This window comes from Prionailurus bengalensis, chromosome E2 (genome assembly GCF_016509475.1).
Source record: "Prionailurus bengalensis isolate Pbe53 chromosome E2, Fcat_Pben_1.1_paternal_pri, whole genome shotgun sequence".
Classification (NCBI taxonomy): Eukaryota; Metazoa; Chordata; class Mammalia; order Carnivora; family Felidae; genus Prionailurus; species Prionailurus bengalensis.
In genome coordinates, this window is record NC_057352.1 from 8,304,225 (window position 1) to 8,324,908 (window position 20,684).

The 20,684-nt window shown below is 50.3% G+C and overlaps 1 protein-coding gene across 3 annotated transcripts; it reads left to right on the forward strand.

Annotated features, from left to right (window-relative positions):
* Positions 1-947: 947 nt before the first annotated feature.
* LOC122493829 (zinc finger protein 883-like) lies at positions 948-19,408 on the forward strand. 3 transcript variants are annotated; one of them, XM_043598462.1, is made up of 5 exons: positions 948-1,112; positions 9,701-9,802; positions 11,156-11,282; positions 13,764-13,865; positions 16,897-19,130. In XM_043598462.1, exons 2-5 carry the CDS (start codon positions 9,788-9,790, stop codon positions 18,789-18,791), a joined length of 2,139 nt encoding a protein of 712 aa, XP_043454397.1. In that variant the 5' UTR covers positions 948-1,112; positions 9,701-9,787; the 3' UTR covers positions 18,792-19,130. The 3 variants fall into 3 exon arrangements, with proteins under 3 accessions (XP_043454397.1, XP_043454396.1, XP_043454395.1); XM_043598461.1 differs by lacking the exon at positions 948-1,112 and adding an exon at positions 5,373-5,483 and having other exon boundaries at positions 16,897-19,408; XM_043598460.1 differs by lacking the exon at positions 948-1,112 and having other exon boundaries at positions 9,574-9,802.
* Positions 19,409-20,684: the final 1,276 nt, after the last annotated feature.

Below are 20,684 nucleotides of genomic sequence, written 5' to 3' on the forward strand. Positions count from 1 at the left end.
AAATATTGTTTGGGTCGAGATAAAGTTAAAGATAAAGTTAACATGGCAAGTCACATTCACAGTGGATAGAAAGTACTCAGCTCCATTCCATTGTGGCTGCTGTGAAATAACAGCTCAGTGTTTTCAGATCTTCAGAGTTTTTTGTTTTGTTTTGTTTTGTTTTGTATTTATTTTGAGAGAGCAAGCGAGCAGAGGAAGGTCAGAGAGAGAGAGGAGAGAGAGAATCCCAGGCAGGCTCCATGCTGTCAGCGCACAGCCCAACATGGGGCTCAATCTCACGAAGCTTCAGCGGATCTCATGACCTGAGCGGAAACCAAGAGTTGGAGGCTTAACCGGCTGAACCACCTAGGTGTCCCAGATCTTCCGAGTTTTCAAGAGAACCCAGATAGTCAGATTTTTTAAAAGGTGAAATCACTCCATAAGCAGTGTGGGCAACTAATTTTTTCAGAAACTGAATCCCAACTCAAGACACGTTTTGTTACCATTATGAGGTGACAGGGAAACATGGGGGGCTGAGTGTTGCTTATATTTTTATGCTAGAGATTGGCGAACGAAGTTTTAAGTGTAGAACTAGCTCGTGGGACTCTAATGAACTACACTTCCCAGAATCCTCTCCGCCCCCACAACTACATCCGTGGCCATAGATACTACCAATCCACTACAGTAAAAGGTAGGAGAGTGTGCTTTTAAAGAGCCGGACTCCAGCAATCCGTTGCCAAGATACCAATTTTGGCACGTGCTCAGTAGAGAGCGCTTGGAATGGGGACGTTTGGGAGAGGTGGAGCAGAAGCTCCAACCCAAAGGATTCTGGAAATGGTAGTTTCCGGCCTCCTCTCCCTCTCCCCGCCCCCGCCCTGCCGGCGCAGGCGCACTTCTCCGAAGGCAACGGATCCTGGTCGCCTTGGTGACGTCGCTCCGGGCACGCATGACGTCACCCTCACCAAGCGCCCTGGCGGAGGGGGTGGCGGGGGGAGCAGGGCTACAGCAGAGAAGTCAAAGATACTCGACCTCGCGTTCATTTCGTGAGCTGGTGTCCTGACCCAAGCGCACTCCGGCGAAGGCTCTAGCCTGGGAGTCTTAAGTTGGCAGTGTTGTTCACTCTACAAATCCAGGTACTCCCTTACCTTCCTCGGAACAGTGCACAATAAACGGATAATTAAATTGTGCAGAAATTACAGTGTGATGAATGCTCCAGGAGAGCACAGTCTGGGGCGGGAGAGACAGTTCTCAAATGATAACAATGCAAATTATTATAATATCAGCGCTAGGTTTACTGGGACGGTCCTGTGGAATCCCTGGAGAGAGCAGAGTTGGCGAGCTCCCGCCGGGCTGGGTGGGGAGAGGGGAAACGTTCCCATAGGAATGGCTGTAACAGCTTGTTGCAGGTACCGCCGTTTTCCAAGAGAGAAAGAACGTTCCTGACAGAGGGAACAGCGCACACAAAGGTCAAGAGGTCGGAACTATTAATAACTTTTAAAAATAATATTTAATGTTGATAATATTGATGGCAAACATGAAGGTGGTGGTGTCTGTAACATACTGGTTTTTAAGTGTTTGTTTGTTTATGTTTATTTTTGAGAGAGAGAGTGAGAGCAGGGGAGGGGCAGAGAGAGAGGGAGACCGAGGATCCAAAGCAGGCTGGGCAGAGTCAGCACAGAGCCTGATGCAGGGCTCAAACTCAAGAAACGCGAGGTCATGACCTGAGACAGACGCTTCACCAAGGAGCCACCCGGGCGCCCCTATTTATTTTTGAGAGAGAGACAAGAGCAAACGGGAGGGGGAAGGACGGGGGCGGGGGTGGCGAGAGAGAGAAAGAATCCAAAGCAGGCTCCGTGTTGTCAGTGCAGAGCCTGATGCAGGGGTCAAACCCACGAACTGTGAAATCATGCCCTTAGCTGAAATAAAGGGTCCAACATTTAACAGAATGAACCACCCAGGCGTCCCTGTAACATTCTGTTTCAATGGCTTTACTTATATCAACGGATTCAAATCTCATTTATTTATTAAGGTAATTATTATCTCCCCATATACAATAGGGGAACGGAGGTATAGAGAGGTTGATGACTTTCAGTGTTACACAACGAATACGTGGGGTTAACTATTATGCTGTGTGTCCCTTGCCCCGGGGTCCTAGAGTAATTGATCCCTTACTACCTGCGAAGCACTGTGCTGATTGACTTCTATACAACATCAAATCCTATTGGACCAAGGCCCTACCCTTTTGACCTCATTTGATCTTAATTACTTCCCCAAATGCCCTACCTCTAAGTAAAATCAATTGAGGGTTAGGGTTCAATATACGAATTTGGGGGGACACAAGCATTCAATTATAGCACACTCCCACATCCCACCCTTGCATGCCAGCCACAAAGAGCTCCTTATATCTCTTTCTCCCTTCTAGGCTTCTGTTCCTGTGTTCCCTTTGCTTGGAACAACCCACCTCATTCTCTGCCTTCATTGGTCACATTTATGTCTCTTCGCCCATTAGTTCTTGTCTTCCAAGTTACAGCCAAGTTGAGACCTCCTCCAAAAGTCCTCCGTGATTGTCCAGACTGGGTTGAAGGCCCTCCTCTGTGTTCATACGTTGCCCTGGGCTATCTCCCATCAAGCACACATATTATTACACTAGGTCCTAATTACCTGTAACCATGTCTTTATCCTGTATCCTAATCCTAGCAATAGTGATTGGTCCAAGGGGTGGGCCCAAGATCCAAGAAGGACCAATCAGGACCCTTCCCTGGGATTGCTATATGAACTCCATTGCAACCGTGCTACTTGCATCAGCCAATGAAATGCAGATGAAAGTGACATATGTCATTGAGCTCATTTAACTTGCATGACCACCCAGTGAAGGAGGCATTGCTCCCCCGCTTTAGAGACAAGGATACATACAGGGAGGATTCAAGTAACCCATACAAGGCCCAGAGCTAGTTAAGGACAGAAGTAGGGCTAATGTCCATGTAAAAAGAGGACGAGACACCAGAGCTCTTCTCTGTACCAAGGAAAAACCATAAATTTCTGTTAAGTCGTTCAGTCTATGGTATTTTGTTATGGCTGTCTGAGCTAAGATAGAATGTCATGAAGCAAAGCAAGGCAGACTCCAGGCTCACGTAACTTCAGATACAGAGGGCGGAGGAAGGGCTGGGTCTGCTCTGGGTGCAGAAAGACCATTCTGGGGGCTGTGTGTGAAAGAGCCTGGAGGGGAGACACTGGGGGGCCAGGAGGATTGGGATGAGACCGCAGTGAAGTTTTAGGATGTGAGGACAAGGCTTGAGCCGGGACCAAGTTCATGGGCAGGGAGAGGGCAGCAGAGCTGAGGAGTCTGGCAGTAAGAAGAGGGGCTTCACTGGACCCTCTGTCACCCGTTGGGTCTTTGAGTGTTGGGGCTGCAAAGGTCTCTCTGGGGCTGTTTGACACATCTTCACGGGGTGGTTGTATGAGTTAAATAAGCTAATAAAACTCACTGCCTGTTGTCACTACGTGACAGCTATTCTCCTTCCGTTTTGCCCATGGTTCATCTAACTTTTACTCATGTGTACACATATATTTTTACAAACATGAAGGATCTGTAACTTTGAGATTTTTCTTCTTTTAACCTTCATTCGCAAGTGTCGCCCCATGTTACCGTGGAGTCATCATAATTATTTCAGGCTTGATAACATTTCATAGGCAGGATATACCTTTATTTAATCACTCCCCTGAGTCTATATAACTGAAAATAACTTTTTATTAGTTGGTTCTGATTGGAGATGGCCCCCTCCAAGTGACAATTCAGGGACCTAGGCTCCTCCCATCTTCACATAAGACTTCAGCAGAAGAAAGACTGGGGAAGGTAACAAGCGGGAGGTCTGGGTGTGGCATACGTCTCCTCTCTCATTTCATTAGCCAGAACTTGGTCACGTGACCACCCCGACTGCAAGGGCATATGGGAAATGTAGTCTAGCTGTGTGCACAGAAAGTAGGGAAAAGGCTTTGAGGAAGAGCTATCTGCCACACTATTATCCTAATGAGGGATTATAGCAAAGAAAACCTAGGTGCAGAGAGTGGAAGAGAACTTCCCCAGATCACAAAGAGATTAAAATCTATCAGGCAAATTTTATTGGCACTAAGATCCAAATACCCCCCCCCTTTTTTTCCATTAGATTTTTCATCATTCTTGTTTGAAAAGAGAAAACCTATTGTGTTTTTTTAAAATGTTTATTTATTTTCGAGGGAGAGAGACAGAGAGTGGAGGGGTGGGGGCAGAGAGAGAAGGAGACACAGAATCCAAAGGAGGCTCCAGGCTCTGAACTGGCAACACAGAGCCTGATGCGGGGCTCGATCTCACAGACTGCGAGATCATGACCTGAGCCAAAGTCAGGCGCTCAACCGACTGAGCCACCCAGATGCCCCAACCTATTGGTTTTTATTGATTAATTTTGTACCCAGTAATTTTACTTAATTATTTTATGTTTATCATAACATTTCAATAGATTCTCTGATTTCCAAAACAGCAATCATATCATATTCAAAGAAGGATGAAATCCCAGACCTCTCCGTTCCAATTATATACCCCTTCTTTCTCTTGTCTAACTGCACCCGATAGTTTTTCCAAAAGTGGTAATGCTGGATGGTTTGTTCTCTTTGGACGGACAGTTTGTTCTGACTTTCATGGGGAAGCTTTTGGTGTTTTAGCATTACGCCTGATTTTGGGTTTTGATTATATGTATATAATGAAAAACAAGGGAGAGACGAGTAACTCCTTAAGATTTTTGTCATTACTGTTCAAGATGGGCTCATTCTTAAATATATTAAGTTTATGTAGAAATGGATGACTACTGAACATTCTCAAAACCCCTTTTATATCCATGATTATATATTACATTGTATATCAATTAGCAAATTATATAATAGCCCAATATCGAACCATCCTTGCATTCCTGGACACACATCTTCCAGCTCCCACCGTAGGGGTCTATTTCCTATGGAGGTGTTAGGTGACAGGTGACACTGAGGCAAACAGGGAGCGGATGCCCAGGGATATTGCGTAATTCAGTGACAGACTCAATTCATTCACCATCAGTTTAGATGGGGTGAACTTCCACGTGTCCTGTGGACTTCAGCTACAGGGGAAACTTGGGTTAAATGGGTTAAATGGACTTTGACGTCACCTCCTGTGGAGGGCAGTTAAAAGACTCTAGCTAAAATGGGAATATTACTGACGGTGTCAGTACAGCCAGATATTTCTCAGTACCAGGTTCCTCCCGGCCCCGCATCGTACGCCCAGCCTCCATTTCCCAGCATTCCCCCGCCCGTAGAGACCTTAGGTCTGGAGGAGGGTGAACCCGCAGAGGTTCCTGGGAAATGTAGTCCAACTGCGAAGCCGCGTTTAAAGAACCAAGGTTTAAATAGTTCCGAGACCGCAACCGCGCAGGCGCATTCCGCGGCCCGCCCGAGGGAGGGTAAAGGCCTGGCCGTCCAGCGCCACCCACGGGGGCGCACAGGTGAGTCCCGACCTGGTGGCCCGGAGTCTGAGCTGGTGGGTGCGGGCCGTGCCAGGCAGGCTGGCGGGCACTCAGAGGCGGGTCCGAGTCGTGCCTGGGTGGACGCTGTGGGCGGCGTCCCGCCCCCTCCTATCACTCTGGAGGGCGCCCCCCGGGCGCCTCTGCCCCCCGCGCCGCTTGGAGGATCTCAGCGCGTAGGAATTGGGCGCCTGCTGTTTGCCTGAAGTCAGGCGAGCGCGGTCTCCCCGAAGGGATCCTGTACATTTCCTCACTTCGCAGGTCAAGAAACAGACTCTGCGGCTTCTCCCAGGTCCCAGGGGTCGGCCTGGGATCACACCCTGGGATGTCTGACCCGAAAGGCTCCGCGTGCTCCGCACAGTCACGCCCTCCGCTTCTGTCCTCCTTATCCTGAGCGTGTTATCTGGGTCTCTCATCACTTTCTGATCTCCCTGCCCCCCACCCCAACCCCCATTCAGCCCCCCTCTCTTTGTGTCTCTGCACAGCCCCCTTCCTCAGGAGTCTGTGTTTTGGTTTTGTTTGTTTTTTCTAGAAACAAGGCCATTTTCTTCCAAAACCGCAGCACCGTGAGCTCATCAGGACAGTAACGTCGGTACAAACTATTAGCTAATCCACAGACCTTCCGATGCTGCTAATTGTCCCAATAACGTACTCGATGGCAAAAGAAAATCCCATATCACACACCGCGTTAGGTATTAGGTCTCTAGAACAGTTAGTTTTTCAGTCTTTCTTTGGTCTTGATGATCTGTGCAATGCTGAAGATTACGGACCAGGTTCTTCTGGAATGTCTTTTAGTTTGGCTTTGCTCAGTGTTTCCTTGTGATTAGATTTCAGTTTGGCAGGAATACCTTAGGCGGAATACCTTAGGCAGGAATACCTTATTTATTTTTGAGAGAGGGAGAGCGAGAATCCCAAGCAGGCTCCATGCTGTCCACACAGAGCCAGACGAGGGGCTCGATCCCACAAACTGTGAGATCATGACTTGAGTCGAAATCAAGAATTGGAGGCTTAACTGGTTGGGCCACCCAGGAGCCCTTTCTTTTTTGTAATCATTAAGTGACTTGTGAGGAGATACGGGAGAGCCTGCAAGACTCTGTTCCGCATCAGGATTTCACCTACTGGTTTCAGCCTGAGCTGCGTGCGCCCCTGTGTCACTGGGTATAGTGAGGCGTTTGCCTGGAAACACACATGAGATTGAGTCTTTTTGTTTCTAGACTATCAGTTGCCCGTTGCTGCCGTAACAAGTTACCACGAATTTGGTGGCTTCCAACAACACAGATCTGTTCTCTTACAGTTCAGGGGGCCAGAGTGGTGCTCCCTCTGAAGGCTCTAGCGGACAATCCATTTCCTTGCCTTTTCCAGCTTCTAGAGGCTTCCGCGTTCGTTAGGTGAGGCCTCTTCCCCCGGCTTCAAAGCTGGAGGGAGAGCGTCTTCTCTCTCTGACTCTGCTTCTCTTGACTTGCCTCATGTGGCCTTCTCCTCTGAGTCAAATGTCCCTCTGTCTCCCTCTTATCAGGACACTTAGGATTGCACCTAGGACCCAACCCGGATGATCCAGGATAATCTGCCTATCTAAAGGTGCTTAACTTAATCACATCACAGGTCCATCCTACAAGATATCTTTTTAGGGCCATTATTCAGCCCACCACCTGGTCTATGTCCAGGCCTGCCTCCCCCACCGGGCAGGGAGCCCCTTTAGGGCAGAGCCGCACGTCACCCATCCTTCTGTCCTCTGATGAGTATGTCACCCTCACATGAGTCTCAGAGCGTATTTGATGAATGAGCGGGGGTGACCATAGTCTGAACACCAGCTTGTCTTTGGCAGAGATATTTTTGGGGGGAGGGATTTTTAAGCTTTATAATCTTTAAAAAAAATTTTTTTAAATTTACATCGAAATCAGTTAGCATCTAGCGCAACAATGATTTCAGGAGTAGATTCCTTAGGGTCCCTTCCCCATTTAGCCCATCCCCCCTCCCACAACCCCTCCAGCAACCCTCAGTTTGTTCTCCAGATTTATGAGTCTCTTCTGTTTTGTCCCCCTCCCTGTTTTTATATTATTTTTGTTTCCCTTCCCTATGTTCATCTGTTTTGTCTCTTAAAGTCCTCATATGAGTGAAGTCATATGATTTTTCTCTTTCTCTGACTAATTTCACTTAGCATAATACCCGCCAGTTGCAAATGGCAAGATTTCATTCTTTTTGATTGCTGAGTAATACTCCATTGTATATATATACCACATCTTTATCCATTCATCCATCGATGGACATTAGGGCTCTTTCCATACTTTGGCTATTGTTGATGATGCCGCTATAAACATGGGGGTGCACGTGTCCCTTCGAAACAGCACGCCTGTATCCCGTGGATAAATGCCTAGTAGAGCAATTGCTGGGTCGTAGGGTAGTTCTATTTTTAGTTTTTTGAGGAAACTCCATACTATTTTCCAGAGTGGCTGTACCAGTTTGAAGCTTTATAATCTTAATTTCATTTTAATTTTTGAGAGAGAGAGAGAGCACACGTGTACAAGTGGGGGAGGGGCAGAGAGAGAGGGAAAGGGAATCCAAAGCAAGTCCCCCCTCAATGTCAGCGTGGAGCCCAACATGGGGCCTGAACCCGCGAAGCCATGAGATCATGACTGGAGCCAGAACCAAGAGTCGGACACTTAACCGACTGAGCCACCCAGGTGCCCTGGGGATTTTTAAACTTTATTTCAGCAGTTTTGAGAGAGAGAGAGAGAGAGAGAGAGAGAGAGAGAGAGAGAGAGAGATCCCAAGCAGGCTCCACGCTTAGTACAGAGCCAGATGTGGGGCTTGATCTCACAAACCGAGAGATCATGACCTGAGCCGAAACCGAGAGTTGGATGCTTAACCGACTGAGCCACTCAGGTGCCCCTCTTTAAACAACATCTTCAGCAGGAGATCAGGATCCTCATGCAGGATTGATAAGACAGATAGTAGCAGCTTTCCAAAAAATGGCAGATCCGTATACAATGGAATACTACTCGGCCATAAAAAGGAATGAGCCCTATCACGTGGTACAACATGGATGAACCCTGAACACAGGCTAAGTGAAAGAAGCCAGGGGCGCCTGGGTGGCTCAGTCGGTTGAGCGTCCGTCCGACTTCGGCTCAGGTCATGATCTCGAGGTTCGTGGGTTCAAGCCCCGCGTCGGGCTCTGTGCTGACAGCTTGGAGCCTGGAACCTCCTTGGGATTCTGTGTCTCCCTCTCTGCCCCTCCCCCACTCATGCCCTCTCTTTCTCTCTCTTTCAAAAACAAACATGAAAAAAATTTTTTTTAAGTAAAAAACGAAAGAAGCCAGGTACAAAGGGCCACATATTACACGATTCCATGTCTATGAAATGTCCAGAATGGGCAAATGCATTATGACAGAAAGATGAGTGGTTGTCTGGGGCTGACCTTGGAGGGGCAGCACAGAACAGGGAGATTTGGGAATCACTGATTAACGGTGCACGGTTTCCTCTTAGGGTGATGATGAAAATGTTCTGGAGCAGATAGTAGTGATGTTGCACAACATGGAGAACGTACTAAATGCCACCGAATTGTAGAATTTAGAGTAGTTAAAATGGTACAGGGTGTGTTACGTGTATTTTACCGTAAGAGAAAGAGTCAGGATCAAAAGGGGGCTTGGCCTCTGCAGCCAGACTTCTGGGTCTGAATCCTGCTCTGACACTCGACACCTCTACGATCTTGAGCAAGGGCCTTGACCTCTTGTGCCTCTATTTCCTCATCTGGGGATAAGTCGAGCCACTTCTTTTTTTTTCTTTTTATTTTAAAAAATATTTTATTTATTTTTGAGAGAGAGAGAGACACAGAGTATGAGCTGGGCAGGGGCAGAGAGAGACGGGGAGACAGAATCCGAAGCAGGCTTCGGGCTCTGAGCTGTCAGCACAGAACCTGACGAGGGGCTCGAACTCACGAACGGTGTGTTCGTGACCTGAGCCGAAGTTGGACGCTCAACCGACTGAGCCACCCAGGCGCCCCTCTAGCTACTTCTTTGAGAAGTAGTGCAGTGAGCTGAACCCCCTGTTTGCTAGTGGTTGCTGGTATGGAATGGGGGCCTCAGGCAGCCTGTCCTGACCTTTGCTCCAGCTCTTAGGAGACCAGGGCCCCCACTGTCATGAGGCATCTTTGGGAGAGTGTCTGTCTGTCTGAGCCAGAACCGACCCCCTCTCTGTTCCAGTCTCCTCCTCCAGCCCTGCGGACTGAGACCTGGTCCTTTCTCCTGGAGGCACATGCCCAGGACCCAGCAGTGGCCACCGGGACCCTGATGGCTGAGGACCAGGTGAGTCTGGGTTTCCTCTTCCCCAAAGATGATTTTACGGCCCCCTCAGAGAGCCATACTCATCTCTGCCTGTGGCCCGAAGAGCTTCCGCCCCTCCTAATCGTGGGGAAGGGGCGAGTGTGGGAGGGACTCTGGGGCTGGGAGGTGCGGGGAGGAGAAGGGAAGGGGGCAGGATGCCCTGAGCTGGGACACGGTCTAAAAATCGGTCAGCTAAAGCCCGGGAGCCTTTGGGTTGCCAGATGAAGAGGGCAGTGGATGGTTTTGCTTCACCCCCAAGCCTTATCCTTGGAGTTGGGGGTGGGAATTGGGATCCCGGCTTGAGTCTGGGATGGAGTGCCGCTCAGGAATCGCTCTTGTACACAATGGCTTGAGAGTTAAAAAAAAAAAAAAAAAAAAGCGTTTCTTAGGGTTGTCACATACAGGTATGCAGGTTACACACTGCACAAGGGTGCCTCATCTCAGTGGCGGGATTCACATCTTACACCTCACACACTGGTATATTGTGGCAATTTTTTTCCAGTTTATTTATTTATTTGTTTAGTATTATTATTAGTGTTTATCATTATTTATTTATTTATTTATTTTTGAGAAAGAGAGAGAGAGAGAGAAAGCGAGTGGGGAGGGGCAGAGAGAGAGGGAGAGAGACTCCCAAGCAGGCCCTGGGCTGTCAGCACAGAGTTCCATGCAGGGCTCGCACTCACAAACCGGGAGATCATGACCTGAGATGAAATCAAGAGTTGGACGCTTAACCGACTGAGCCGCCCAGGTGCCCCTTATGGCAATTTTCATGCAGATGGCAGTCAACTGTCATATATTAAAATAATTGGCATATTGTAACAACTTTCCAACAGATGGCAGTAAAGAGTCACGCAGAAAAGGAGCTTTTGTCTATCTTCTTCCAAGGTGCCTTTGGGCTAGCAGCTGCCTTAGACTTTCTGCATTTCTGTAGGCCATTTTTTTTTTTTTTTTAATTAAAAAATTTTTTTAATGTTTATTTTTGAGAGAGTAACAGAGCATGAGTGGAGGAGGGACAGAGAGAGAGGGAGACACAGAATTCGAAGCAGGCTCCAGGCTCTGAGCTGTCAGCACAGAGCCCGACGCGGGGCTCGCACTCAAGAGCTGTGAGTCATGACCTGAGCCGAAGTCGGACGCTTAACCGACTGAGCCACCCAGGTGACCCTCTGTAGGCCATCTTTACTCAGTCGTCTCAAATCAGTTGAGTCAGTATGTTCCAGCCTAGAATGTTCCAACTGTTTCAACCACCAGCAGTGGTAGGCCCTAGGCCCATGACCTCTCCAGCCCCAGAGTTCTAGAAGGATGGGTCTCTCCACCCTGTAAAATTGGCCTTTGCAGGAATCAGTGACTTTCAAGGATGTGGCTGTGGACTTCACCCTGGAGGAGTGGGGCTGGCTGGGTCCTGGCCAGAGGGAGCTGTATCGGGACGTGATGTTGGAGAACTACCAGAACCTTCTCTCACTGGGTGAGGCCCTGCCCCCAACTGCCTTCATCTCCTTTGTGCCCACCCACTGGGGGCATTTGCTGAGGTCATGTGGTTCCCTCTCTGTTCCTCTAATTGGTGCCTCCTGGCTGGGCTCTGGCTGTCCCTCTCTCTCTCCACTGGCTTCTCCTAGAGTCCCAGTGTCCCCAAGGGCCCCGAGTCTTCTACCTGTCCTGCACAATCTTCAGCCTGTGCCCCCACCTTCTTCTCACGCTTTCCTGGAATGCCTGTTCCAGAATCTCGGACTCCAAGTGCTCCTTGGATGTTCATCGGGCTGCATCTTAGAATCTTTCCAAAGCACATAAATGCTGTCCCCCAAATGTGTCTTCCTGGCCCTACACTGTCGGCCCACCCGCCTCCTGTGCCCAAGTCCCTCTCACATTTGTTACCCTGAGCTCCGCGTCTGCACACAGACCTGCTCCAATCCTCCAGGCCCCCCCATCCCCCAGCCCAGACTGTCCTCACTCCGCCCACCCCCCTCCCCAGCAGCCCACCATGTCCTCTCTGCCCCCCAACAATCTGCTCATCGCCCCCCCTCCATCCCTGCAGTCCAGCCCTGACCTGGCCTTATCCTCACCCCCTGGCCCTTCTCTGGCCTCCTCAGTGGTCTGTCTTTCTGTCCGCCTCCGTCTCCCCTCAGTTTCTTTTTCTGGTCCTTCTGTCTTGCCTTTTCCCTGGAAGCAATGGTGGTTTGAAGGCCGCTTCCTCAGCCGTCCTCACTTACACACGTTCCCTGGAAAAACTCACCAAGAACTCGCTTAAGCACCTGTGTCGGGGCCCCAGGGGAGCCCCCAAGTTCGGGTGGTTCTCTCGGAGGACCCACAGGCCTCACATGTAGCTGTGCTCACAGCCAAGATTCCTTGCAGCAAGAGGACACAGAGCACGGGCGGCAAAGGGATAAGGCACGTGGGGCGAAGTCTAGCAGCAACCGGGGCAGAGTCCCCTCCCCGTAGCGTCACACAGGACCTACAACAAGATGTGTCAACACGTGTGAGGTGTCGTCCACCGGGGACACTCGCTAGAGACCCGGTCAGCGCCCAGGGTTTCGCTGAGGTCTGGTCATGTCAGCAGCCTCCGCCTGGCACGGACCAAGCTCCCGACTCCCCGAAGGAAAAGCAGGTGTCGGGCAGAAGCCACAGTGTTTGCACAAACGGCTGAGGCGCCGGGAGCCTCTCCTGTCGATCAGGAACTCCTGAGAACCCTCTTGAAATCCAGCTTCCCAAACGCCAGCCAAGGGTAGCCTTGTGAGCAGGGCTTTCCAGAAAGAGCAGGCAGCCTGCCGTGTGAACCTTTCCTGCACAACTCGTGTGTACAGAACGAGGTCCCATTGGTCTGTCCCCTGAGCTCCAACTTGATGCAGCTAGTGGCCTCCCCTGAGCTCACGACGTCCCCACAGACCCCTTCCTCGTCTGCCCACCCTCCCATCTCAGGGACAGTCACCCACCAGTCCTGGGCCCTGCCTTCAGCGGCTTCAGACCCTCGTGTGGCCTGGCCCCTGCTGGCCTCCTTGATCTCATCTCCATCCGTTCTCTCCCTTCCTCACTTCTCCAGTGGGAGGAAGGTTCGCCTTCTCAGGCGGGAGCTTGTCCACTCCTGGGAACGGTCAGTAGGGAGATGCGTTTGTTTCCCACAGCTGTGTAACGGATCACCGCAAACCTGGTGGCTTAATACGGAAGAAATTCGTTCCCTTACGGTTCAGAAGCCAGACGTGCAAAATCCAGGCGGAGGCAGGGTCCTGCTCCTTCTGAAGGCTCCAGGGCGGAGTCCTTCCTGGATGCAGCTTCCGGAGGTCCCTGGTGACCCTTGCTGTTCCTCGCCTTGTATCCCCTTCACCCCGATCTCGGCCTCTATCTTCACATGACCTTTCCCCTGCCCAAGGGTGTCTGTGCATCATCCCCTAAGGCCCGACCTACTCCCGCAGGACCTCGTCTGAACGAATTACATCCTCAAAGCCCCGATTTGCCAAGTAAGGTCACATTCTGAGGTTTCTGTGGACAAAGTTTGGGGGGAGCACTGTTCAGCCCCCTATAGGAAGAGAGAAATCAGTGAGCTTAAACATCGCGGCATAGAAAAAGTAAAAAGAAACCGATGAGATTAATTTCAGTGATGCAGTTCATTGCACCCAATCTGTCCAAAATATGAACATTTTGGTATGTGTGGCAATCATAACCAACACACAAATTACTAATGAGATGTTTTACATCTTTCTCCATAATAAGTCTTCAAAATGTGGTGCGTATTTCACATCGAACTTGAAGAACACAGAGCCAGAACCTTAAACAGTGACGTCAGGGCTCAGGCTCTTTCTGGAATGTAGTAGGCGCTCAACAAATGAGTCTTGCATTGACCAGTAGAGCCTCTAATCAGTAGGCACCCAATGTATGCATCTCCCCGGCACACCCAGGGCCTGGGACCCAGCCCTGAGGCCTCCCTATAACTGGCCAAATCTTGTGTCTTTTCTAGGGGCAGGGCCTCCAGGGTTCAAACCCGACGTGATCTCCCGTCTGGAGCGAGGGGAGGAACCCAGGATGGAGAAGAGAGAAGGCTGGCAAATGGCCTGTCCAGGTGGGTGAGGATGTCCAGCAGGTGTAGGCCGTCTTCCTCCCCTGTCTGTCGTGATCAGTGACAGGAGTGAGGCAGCACACGCCATGATCGTGGGCTCAGGGTTTGAATCCCAGCCACACCACTTCCTGGCTCTGTGACTTTCTGGCAAGTCATTTAGCCCCCCTGTGCCTCAGTTTCCTCACCTGCACAGTGGGGTGAATAATAGTACCCAGGGTTGGAAAGGATAAACGGATTAACATGTAAAGTGTAGCCCAGCGCCTGGCTCACGGTAACCCCTGGTCAGAACAGGCTACGATGATTATCGGTGATTGTTTATTGGGGAGCATCTGTATAAAGACCCAGAAGTGGGACCCGGCCTGACACGCTGGGGAACAGGAAGCCGGGTTTTTGCCGCCACTGGCCCACAGACTCCGTGAGGGGAGGGGGTTGAAGCGTCTTTGTGTCTGTCGCTGTCTACCGTGTTGTGGGTGGGGTTGCCCCCCTGCCCCTCACCACAGCCTCCCCCCGGCCTCCCCCCTCAGGCTTATGCCCTCCAGTGCATCCCACACAGCTCCAGAGGGGTCTGCCCGCACCCAGAGCTGATCCCACTCCCCTGCGCACAGCCACCCCGTAGCTCCCTAGTACCCCTGAGAGCAAGTCGTAGCCCCTCAGGCCCAGAACTGGAGGCCCCGTGTGGCCCGGCCTGTGGTATCTCTGGCCTCACGTCTCATCCCGGTTCACCATGGCTGTACCCCACGTCCTGACCCCGATGAAGCACTTGTTTGTCCCTGTCTGAACGTTGTTTTTTTTTTTTTAATCAATATATATTTTTTAAGTTTATTTTGAGAGAGCACACGTGCATATGTGAGCGTGAGTGGGAGAGGGGCAGAGAGATTGAGAGAGAGAGAGAAAGAGAGGGAATCCCAAGCAGGCTTCGCACCTGCAGTGCAGAGTCCAATGTGGGGCTCAAACTCATGAACCGTGAGATCATGACCTGAGCTGAAACCAAGAGTCGGATGCTTAGCTCACTGAGCCACCCAGGCACTCCTGGGTGGGCATTCAGGTATTCGGATTGGCGAGCCTGGGTCTCATGCCTACTCTAAATGGGGTGGGGGAGACTGTGATTAACAGCCCTACCAAGACTACATGGAAAGGGGAACAGTGGTTCTTTTTTTTTTTTTTTTATAAGAGTAGTTTATTTTTCTTATTTTATTTTATTTTATTTTATTTTATTTTATTTTATTTTATTTATGTATTTTTTAATTTTATTTTTTATTTTATTTAAGTAACAGTGGTTCTTCAAGGGCAGGGATGCTATGGAGACGAGGAGGGTATGTCCAAAATGTCCAAGTGCCAGCCTGCCCCTCCCCCTCTCTGAGGGCAAGGGTCAGATGTCTCGTTCAGCACAGAGGCGTGTACCCCCAGCACTGTGGTTAGCAAGTAAGTAACAACTGTACAATTAATAGGTAGCTCATGGGGGCACCTGGGTCAGTTGGTTAAAGCATCTGACTCTCGATCTCAGCTCAGGTCGTGATCTTGAAGTCTGTGGGATTGAGCCCCACACCAAGCTCTGTGCCGGCAGTGCGGAGCCTGCTTGGGATTCTATCTGTGCCCCTCCCCCACTCAGGCACACATACTCTCTCTTTTCCTTTCAAAATAAATAAACTTGAAAAAATTAAAAAAAACTGCATTAAAGAGGTATCCCATGAACAAATCTGCTAGCATCAAAAAATCAATCCCCTTCAGCAGATTCCATATGGCTTTACTTCCTGCTTATCATCTCTCCTCTACACTCCCCTTTCTCCAAATTGCGAGGTTGGGCTATAAAAGCCTCACATACATTGAATATTTATTGGTATCTTTTGATCAAATTAAAGTTATTTGTGTTCATCTCAGCAACTTTGAAAATCTAAGGAAGGAATAAAGCAGGAAATGGAAATCTCCCCGTAATCATGCTTGCTTCTCAAAAAATTACTTTTTTCATATTTTATTTTATTTTATATTATATTCTTTTATCTTGAGAGAGAGAGTGCAAGTAGGGGAGGGGAGCAGAGGGGGGTAGGAGAGAGAGAGAGAGAGAGAGAGAGAGAGAGAGAGAGAGAGATCTTAAGCAGGCTCCACGTTCATCGTGGAGGGCTCGATCCCATGACCCTGGGATCGCGATGTGAGCTGAAATCAAGAGTCGGATGCTTAACCGACTGAACCGTCCAGGTGCCCCTGCTTTTAACATGTTACCCCAAAAGCTTGACCGTATTTTTTAATTACAAAAGTATGTAATAAAAACATGAATAAACCAGACACAAAGGGATACACATCATATGATTCCACCTACATGAGGTGCCTAGAGTGGGCAGATTCGTAGAGCCAGAGTGGAATGGTGTTTGCCAGGGGCTGGGGAAGGGGGAACAGGAGTTAGTGTTTAAGGGGTATAGTGTTTCAGTTTGGGAAGATGAGAAAGTTCTGGAGACGGATGGCGAGGCTGGTTGCACTGCAGCGTGAATGTATATATGCAACTGAACGGTACATCTAGAAACGACTGAGATGTCATGTTCTATGTTGTATGTGTTTTATCACGATCGAAAAGCAAATATGATAAATGGAAGACCCTCCAGTCCACCATGCACATGCATACGCACGTTTACACGTAGATACACCTTTACAACTCAGTCCTTTTTATATCTCGAGGCCACGACAAGAATCTGTGTCATGTCTTTTGAAACAGCAACATAAACCGTGAAACTTGTCTTTCATTTTGTTGTTTTCTGTTTATTTGTTATTGAGAGAGAGAGAGAGAGACAGGGTGCCAGCAGAGGAGGGATAGAGAGAGAGAGGGAGACACAGAATCTGAAACAGGCTCCAGGCTCCGAGCTGTCAGCACAGAGTCCGACACGGGGCTCGAACTCACAGACCGTGAGGCAAAGTCAGATGTTTCACCACCCGAGCCACCCAGGCGTCCCTGAAACTCGTCTTCTAAAGTCTCCAGCGCCGGTGCCGTGTAATCAGCTTCCTGTGTCCCGACGTGGGCAATATTCACATTTTCTGTTTCTTTCAGACTTGGAGACGAGGTCTGCACCGACTCAGGAGACGCTTGTAAAAAAGAGCATTTCTGCAGAGGCCGCTTCCCCGGTGGGAAAGACGGGGGGCGGTTTAAGGGCAGCGCTGGGAGATGCCAGACTGGGGGGATCCCGGGCGTGTGACCTCCGGTCGGAGGACCGGGGAAGGCAGGAGAGGCATTTGAGGTGCTTGTCGGCTACTCCCAAGGAAGCCGTCTGTGGGGAGAGAGGCCTCGGCGGTCACGAGCTTGGCCGAAGCCTCAGGCGGGCCTCCGCCCGCGTCCGGAAGCAAAGAGGGCCGGGCGGGGAGAGAGCCCGGCAGAGGGACGGGCCGAGAAAGAGCCTGCAACGCCAAAGGACGTTGGTAGAGAGGAAGCCGTTCGGCTGCGCGGAATGCGGGAAGGCCTTCGTTTACCACTCAGACTACCTCCTGCACCAGAGAATTCACACCGGAGAGAAACCCTACAAGTGTGATGATTGCGGGAAGGCCTTCGGCAACAGCTCCTATTTCATCCAGCACCACGTCGTTCACACGGGAGAGAAGCCGTACGCGTGCGGCGAATGCGGCAAGACCTTCACCCAGAGCTCCTCGCTTACCGAGCACCAGAGGATCCACACGGGCGAGAGGCCCTACCGATGCAAGGAGTGCGGGAAGGCCTTCACCCAGAGCTCTTCCCTCATCAAACACCAGCGCTGCCACACGGGGGAGAAGCCCTACAGATGCAACCAGTGCGGGAAGCTCTACTCGCAGGTGTCCCACCTCACCCGCCACCAGAAAACCCACACGGGGGAGAAGCCCCACAGATGCGGCGAGTGTGGCAAGGCCTTCTGTCACACTTCCTCCTTGACCCAGCACCAGACCATCCACACCGGGGAGAAGCCCTACAAATGTAACGAGTGCGGGAAAACCTTCGGCCACAGCTCGTCCCTGTCCCAGCATCAGCGCGTCCACACCGGCGAGAAGCCCTATGAGTGTCACGCGTGTGGCAAAGCCTTCGGCCACAGCTCCTCCCTGACTCAGCATCAGAGAATTCACACCGGCGAGAAGCCCTATGAGTGTCCCGAGTGTGGGAAGGCGTACACGCAGATTTCGCACCTCACGAGGCACCAGAGCATTCACGCGGGAGAAAAACCCTACGTGTGCGACGAGTGCGGGAAGGCTTTCGGTCACACCTCGTCCTTCACCCAGCACCGGACGATTCACACCGGGGAGAAGCCCTACAAATGTAACGACTGTGGGAAAACCTTCAGCCAGAACTCGTCGCTGACACGCCACCAGAGGATTCACACCGGGGAGAAGCCGTACGAGTGCCGGGCGTGCGGGAAGGCCTACACCCAGATTTCCCACCTCATCCAACACCAGAGGATTCACACCGGAGAGAAGCCGTACGAGTGCGGGGCGTGCGGCAAAGCCTTCAGCCGCGGCACCCACCTTATCGAGCATCAGAAAATCCACACGGGCGAGAAGCCCTATAAGTGTGGAGAGTGTGGGAAAACGTTCGGTCACCACTCATCCCTCGCTCAGCACCAGAGGATTCACACTGGCGAGAAACCCTACGCCTGTAAGGAATGCGGCAAAGCCTTCAACCAGAGCATCCACCTCATTCAGCACCAGAGGATTCACACCGGGGAGAAGCCCTACGAGTGTAACAACTGTGGGAAAACCTATACCCAGGTTTCACACCTGATTCAACACCAGAAGGTTCACACGGGTGGCAGTCGCCACGTGCGTAAGGCCCGCGGGGAGGACTTCAGCCGGAGTCCACGCCTGACTGGACACCGGAGACTCCACACCGTGCGCGACGCCTCCGTCTGCGATGGTTTGGAGAAAGCCTTGGCTTGGGGCACACAGCTTGCCGATTGTCAGAGAGTGCCTGCTGGCCAGAGAGCCTGAGAAAGGAGCCGACTGGTGGTCCCGCTGCTGGGTTCGGTTTGGCCTCCATCATCGGGAACCTCCTCCCTCCCAGAGAGGGACCCTAACACCATGTATTGTGAGAGTTGGTTTCTCTGTTTCCTACAGAAAGATGACACAGGGTGTCACCAGCTGGGACAGCTTCTGATCGTTTTTGGCGCTCCCCCCTAAAATCGCAGCCTCTCTCCCGTTTCTCAGCCTTACAGTGTCCCCCAAAGGGTGGTGTAATGGAATGTAACTTCATCTGATAGCTTTTTTTTAATGTCTACCTTTTTGAGAGAGAGCGAGAGAGAGAGAGCGTGAGCAGGGACGGGGCAGAGAGGGAGACACAGAATCCGAAGCAGGCTCCAGGCTCTGAGCTGTCAGCACAGAGCCCCACGTGGGGCTCGAACTCACGACGAGATCACGACCTGAGCTGAAGTTGGACACTTAACCAACTGAGCCGCCTAGGTGTCCCTTCATCTGATATCTTTAATAAGGTCTCTTTGAATTTTTCAAATTTACTGATCATTCATGAAATCGGAGCCTGAAAATGCAAGGAAAAAAAAAAAAACACAGCTGGAAAGATAAACCCTTTCGAGTACAAGCTACGTAGCCAGCTGAACGTAAACACTAGATGATTTTAGTTTCCTTTGAAACTTTAAGCTACAAATTTCATGGCAAAATCCGCAGTTGGCTTAAATACTGAATACGTTTCACATATTTACAGCCATTTTTATTTTTCTCTGATGTTTCTTTTTGAGAGAGAGAGAGAGTACCCGTGCGTGAGCAGGGGAGGGGCAGAGAGAGGAGACACAGAGTCCGAAGCAGGCTCCAGGCTCCAAGCTGTCAGCACACAGAGCCCGCCGCGGGGCTCACACCCCCTTGAACCACGAGATCATGACCTGATCAAAAGCTGGACACGTGACCGACTGAGCCAGCCAGGCGCCCTCAAATGTCATTTAAAAAGAAATGTTATTTCATTGTGATCAGAGTGTAGGAACAATGTTGGCTCCTCTGATTTGTCCTTATTATACCACGAACATTGTCCTTTGTAACTACAGACACCTCGTACTCATCATTATTGGGGCTAACGATATTTCACTGGTGGGTGTAAAATGATTTACAAATCCATTCCCCTGTGTAGGCTTTGTTCTAAGCCCCTGATTGACAGGTTGTTCACCACTTTTCCCAGTTATGAATGATGTTATAATGAGCATCTCCAAGATTATTTCTCTACGTCGCAGTCCCAGGATGGGAATAACAGGAGCAAGATTCCAATCATTTTCCTGATGCCTGGAGCGTTTTGTCACATTGCTTCCCAAGTGAGCTGGACCTTGTCTACCTGGCAAGCTGGGCATGGGGACCACATTTCCACTCATTTCCACTACATTTTTACCAGCACTGATCACCCATAATTTTTTCCTATGTCAAACAAATCAGATGGCTAGTGTTTTCGGTAATTTAACCGTGTGCCAGGTTCCGTCCCAAGCCCTTGGTATGTTATGAGTCCTCATTCTTCCAACAGTCCCACCTGTTCGGGGCTGTATCGTCCCATTTTGCGGGTGAGGACACTGAGGCACAGGGAGATGAAGTAGCCAGATCCTCACAGCCATGAGCTCATGGAGTATGGACTCAAGCCCACGTAGTCAGGCTCAGAAGCGAGGCTGTGTCCTTCTATTGGGATTGAGCACATTGCATGTATAACATTTCCTTCTCAAAATAATGTTTATTACTATAAAAACCAATACATGCTTCCTACAGAAAATTTAGAAGATGCGGAAAATCCAGATGTCACCCAACGTTCAGTGCTCCCCAGAGATAACTGTTAACTGTTTGGATACATTTCTGCTACTTTAAAAATTTTATAATATTGGGGCGCCTGGGTGGCGCAGT

What these genes read in the sequence shown, in the direction of transcription:
- LOC122493829 (XM_043598460.1), top strand. Translation starts at nt 9,638, where the DNA reads ATGAGGCATCTTTGGGAGAGTGTCTGTCTGTCTGAGCCAGAACCGACC. An exon ending in CCAGAACCTTCTCTCACTGG is followed by an intron (nt 11,283 to 13,763) that starts GTGAGGCCCTGC and finishes TGTCTTTTCTAG; the next exon opens with GGGCAGGGCCTCCAGGGTTC. An exon ending in CTGGCAAATGGCCTGTCCAG is followed by an intron (nt 13,866 to 16,896) that starts GTGGGTGAGGAT and finishes TGTTTCTTTCAG; the next exon opens with ACTTGGAGACGAGGTCTGCA.